The 5,126-nt window shown below is 54.5% G+C and overlaps 1 protein-coding gene across 1 annotated transcript; it reads left to right on the top strand.

The window, feature by feature from the left end:
- The first annotated feature begins 2,599 nt into the window (after positions 1-2,599).
- KCNA6 (potassium voltage-gated channel subfamily A member 6) lies at positions 2,600-4,659 on the top strand. Its single transcript, XM_039869337.1, has one exon. It carries the CDS (start codon positions 2,731-2,733, stop codon positions 4,321-4,323), a length of 1,593 nt encoding a protein of 530 aa, XP_039725271.1. The 5' UTR covers positions 2,600-2,730; the 3' UTR covers positions 4,324-4,659.
- The last annotated feature ends 467 nt before the right edge of the window (positions 4,660-5,126 follow it).

The raw sequence follows: 5,126 nt of genomic DNA, 5'->3' as shown, positions 1-5,126 counted from the left end.
CACTCCTCACCCCCTTTCATTGAAACATGCAAGGTGAGAGGAAGGAGTGGAAACTCACAGTGCAAGCACAGAAAGGAATCAGAGACTATTCCCTGGCAGGCCTGGTAAGGGACAAGACTAGAGAATGAAGACGCAGTGAGATGCCAGTCTCTCCCCTACCCACTACCACCTGACCTTTTCCCTGCCTATCCAGGTGCCTTAGCTCCCTACTCCTCCACCCCTCTGAGAATGAGCCACAGTGGTTTTAAAACACTCTCTGCATGCAAGGAACTCTTATATGTATCCCGTGGTTTGAGAGTACATTTACATATCATTCCCCTCATTATCATCAATGAAGCCTTACTAATGATCTAATATACAGAAGAAATGACACGAAAACATCTTGTAGTTGGAGTGGCTATAGACACCCCAAAGGGAGGAAACTGGGGCACAGAGAAGCAAGTGTCAACCTTACCTGGAAATGACAATCTGAAAAGATCAGACCAACTCTCCCCCACAAGACCCTAAACCTATCTGATTTAGTGACAAAAGACTATATGGCCTCTGGCAGAAATGGATGGAAAACCATTCTTACCACCTCCCTCCAGGAGTCAGGGAAAGGATCTTTAGCGACAAACTTCGGTTGGGACCCAAATATGGCCAGGTGGGTTTTCTTGTAACATGACCTAGAGCAGTGTCCAGTCTTTCTCATAGGGTTGTGAGGACTGAGGGAGAGAGTACAGGTAAAGCACCTGGATTGTGGCTGGTACAAAATAGATGCTCAGCAAACATAGCTATTATTTGTTATCAACACTCTTGCATACCCTTTCCATTCCCTTCTTCTCTTTTCATGTCTGCACAATAAGCAGATATTCCCCATACCTTCCCAGGGAGGCTGGGAGCAAATGAATTTCAGGCAATATGTCCTTGGATTATGATGATGTAGCCACCAGCCCCCGATAGACACACGGACCACCAGAAACCAGTGAGTTATAGGAAACACACTCTTTATTCAGCCAGTTGGGTCTGCCAGGGGTACGCAGACCCCAAATTAAGCAGCCTCGAAATGTAGAGGTACAGGGTTTTTAAGCCCTAAATCCCATTCCGCGTTCTGTTTTAAACACAAAGGTCTATTTCTATTTACTAACTGTCAACCCACAGGTGGGTTGTGCAAACGGGGGTACAGAAGCAGAAAGAATGTTAGAATGTTATATTCCCATGGGTGATGACCTATGTTCCCATGGGCAATGACCTATGTTCCCATGGGCGATAACCTATGTTCCCATGGGTGATAGCCTATGTTTCCATGGGCGATAGCCAAGCAGTAACTAGCTAGCACAATGATACCTCTCAGATGCCACCATCTTCTGGTTCTTTCTTCACTAGGTCTGCTGCCTAAGTTCCCAGGACTCCTGTGAAAAACTTTTGATGGGAAAGGCAATGGGAGACTTCCTACCACTTTTTCTACTATCACTTTGCAGTTCTAGGAGACTTGCAGCCTCACCCCCCTGGGTTCGCAAACGGAGGTATGGGGTTCTTTGGGGACTTACACTGGAGTACAGTTTAAATTGGAAGCTCTCAAGACATCTCAAAAACACTTCCTTTCCTTCCCCCCACCCCCAGTGGAGATTGGAGAAGCTGGAAAATGGGTCTTTGTAAACACGATTTGATTTTTTTCATTAAAATTTTTGATGAGCGGAGGTACAGTGCTTTGTGCTGTGTGGTGGGGGTGTTTTCTTATTGATGAAAGGCACTGCGCAGGTCAACTCTGTAAACCGCCGGGAGAAAAGCCGATTGCGGGGGAGGAGGGGGTGTGGTATGAGGGTACTGGTGCTCGTTGAGCGGGCCGCGAATGTGAACGTGTGAAGGGGAGAGGCGTGCCCGGAGAGCGCGGGAAAGATTACTGGCGAGGCAAGTGTGTATCTATTTCCACAGCGTCCTGGCTCGCGGCAGCCCCTGGCTGGGCGAGGGGTGTGATGTGGGAGTGGGGTGGGAGGGGGCAGCAGGCGGGGCCTGCCACGTCACTTGGAGAGTGTGTGCTGGGAAGGAAGGGCAGAGCGGAGAGCCGAGCCGCTGCAGCTGCGGCCGCTGCAGCGAAGGCTTGAGCGTTGGGGAGGTGGGTCCCCGCGCCCCGGTGCCGGGGCAGCCCCAGGGCCCTCTCTGAGGCCTGCAGCGCAGCACATAGTGTGGAGTTGGCGGCTGTGGCTCGAGAACGGCGACCTTGGCTAGACCGAGCCCGCGGTGGACGTAGGGCGGAGGCCGAGCCCAGCCAGGAGTCTTTGCGGAGCCGGAGGGAGGCGCATCTGGCGCTTCGGCACCCGCAGCAGCCGGGGGGCTTGAGCTGTTGGAGAAGCGCAGTGGGAGCTGGGAAGTGCTAACCGGTCCGGACGTGCGTCCCAGAGCCCAGTCTCAGGCACCGAGGGGCGAAGCCGTGCGTCTTTTCGGGCATCCAGTTTCACACGCTCCAGTTTTGTGGTTCCAGGTATCCCAGTTAGCTTTAGCACCCAGGTGCGGACAACTGGAGGCGCGGAGCCAAATCCTCTGCTCCCGGGGCACCTCCCCTGATCTAGCTTTGCAGGGGCCAGGGCTTCAGGGCTCACGGACCCAACCGCAGGTCAGACCGCGAGCTCCGAGAAGCGCGAGCCCCACCCTAAAAAGAGGGCGCAGCCGGGCTCTGGGAAGCGCTGCCGCGCTCGAAAGGTTGTGTCGGGGGCGCCGTCCTAGTGGCGGGGAGCGCACGGCTGAGGGGACATGAGATCGGAGAAATCCCTTACGTTGGCGGCGCCGGGGGAGGTCCGTGGGCCGGAGGGGGAGCAACAGGATGCGGGAGACTTCCCGGAGGCCGGCGCGGCGGGGGGCTGCTGTAGTAGCGAGAGGCTGGTGATCAATATCTCCGGGTTGCGCTTTGAGACACAACTGCGCACCCTGTCGCTGTTTCCCGACACGCTGCTGGGAGACCCTGGCCGCCGTGTCCGCTTCTTCGACCCCCTGAGGAACGAGTACTTCTTCGACCGCAACCGGCCCAGCTTCGACGCCATCCTCTACTACTACCAGTCCGGGGGCCGGCTGCGGAGGCCGGTCAACGTGCCCTTGGACATCTTCCTGGAGGAGATCCGCTTCTACCAGCTGGGCGAAGAGGCCCTGGCAGCCTTCAGGGAGGACGAGGGCTGCCTGCCTGAAGGCGGAGAAGACGAGAAGCCACTGCCTTCCCAGCCCTTCCAGCGTCAGGTGTGGCTTCTCTTCGAGTACCCAGAGAGCTCTGGGCCCGCCAGGGGCATCGCCATCGTCTCGGTATTAGTCATTCTCATCTCCATCGTCATCTTTTGCCTGGAGACCTTGCCCCAGTTCCGTGCAGATGGTCGAGGTGGAAGCAATGGTGGTGGTGTGAACAGAGTCTCCCCCATTTCCAAGGGGAGTCATGAGGAAGAGGAGGATGAAGACGATGCCTATACGTTTCATCCTGGCATCACCCCTGGGAGAGTGGGGTCGGGGGGCTCATCTTCACTGAGTACTCTCGGGGGCTCCTTCTTTACTGACCCCTTCTTTCTGGTGGAGACTCTGTGCATCGTTTGGTTCACCTTTGAGCTCCTGGTGCGCTTCTCTGCCTGCCCCAGCAAACCAGCCTTCTTCCGCAACATCATGAACATCATTGACTTGGTGGCCATTTTCCCCTACTTTATCACTCTGGGCACTGAGCTGGTGCAGCAGCAGGAGCAGCAGTCAGCCAGTGGAGTGGGTGGCCAGAATGGGCAGCAGGCCATGTCCCTGGCCATTCTCCGCGTGATCCGCCTGGTCCGGGTGTTCCGCATCTTCAAGCTCTCCCGCCACTCCAAGGGGCTGCAGATCCTGGGCAAGACCTTGCAGGCCTCCATGCGGGAGCTGGGCCTGCTCATCTTCTTCCTCTTCATTGGAGTCATCCTCTTCTCCAGTGCCGTCTACTTCGCAGAGGCTGATGATGACGATTCGCTCTTTCCCAGCATCCCAGATGCCTTCTGGTGGGCAGTGGTTACGATGACCACCGTAGGTTATGGGGACATGTACCCCATGACAGTGGGGGGCAAGATCGTGGGCTCACTGTGTGCCATCGCTGGGGTCCTCACCATCGCCCTGCCGGTGCCTGTTATTGTATCCAACTTCAACTACTTCTACCACCGGGAGACAGAGCAGGAGGAACAAGGCCAGTATACCCATGTCACTTGTGGGCAGCCTGCACCGGACCTGAAGGCAGCTGACAATGGACTTGGCAAGCCTGAATTATCCGAGGCCACCCGGGAACGGAGACCCAGCTACCTTCCCGCTCCACATCGGTTGTATGCAGAGAAGAGGATGCTCACTGAGGTTTGACCACTGCAGGCAGGGCCTACATGAGAAGGGTGACACCGAGCAAATAATTTCTTAGGCTTCCTTCTCATTCTCCATGAATCTCACCGGAGCTCCAGTTGACTTCCTGACTTCTTCCCCTATACCCAGTGCATGGCATCCAGGACCAAATACCTGGACTGTCGACCTTGTTGCTTGGTCCCTGCAGCATTCAAGGTTTATCCGTCTAAGTGACATTTTTGAAATTCTAATGGTGCCACCCATTCGTGCCCATCTTCTGTTACATGGATGAGATTTCTGCCTGATTTTCCCTCAAGACTCTGATTTTTCATGTCTGAGACTTATAATGTCTGTAGGAACAGAGATGTCAACAGGATGGAAACTGGGTCCTGTTCCTTTCCTTCATGTCCTTTCCTTTGGGACATGTACCTGTCTTAGCTTCTGACCTGGTGGTAACTGGCAGTAGCTGGTGGACAGATACTGTGCTCATCTTGCTGTTTTATTCCAGGGCCCTGCCACACCTGCTGGTCTTCCTGCAGAGGACCCTTGGTAGAGCTTTTAGGTGCACAGCCTCAAAATATGTTATTCATCTCTAGTCTTGGTTGGAATTAGAGAAACTGCAACTAATCTTGGCCATTTGGAGGACATTAGAGTCAGTCCCGGACCGAAGGGGCCAATGGATTCTTCCAGGTGTGTTCTGGCACAGTAAACATCAGTCTTTGGTCTACATTTTGTCCTCCCCACTCTGATCCCCTGATTCTCTGTAGCTTCCAGGAAGGTTCTTTCTCAGAGCCAAATACTCTTTTTGTGCAAGTGCCTTCCTGTGC

This window comes from Pteropus medius, unplaced genomic scaffold (genome assembly GCF_902729225.1).
Source record: "Pteropus medius unplaced genomic scaffold, Ma_sr-lr_union100, whole genome shotgun sequence".
Taxonomy (NCBI): Eukaryota; Metazoa; Chordata; class Mammalia; order Chiroptera; family Pteropodidae; genus Pteropus; species Pteropus medius.
The sequence above is the reverse complement of the archived record's forward strand: the minus strand, read 5'-3'. Positions and strand labels throughout refer to the sequence as shown.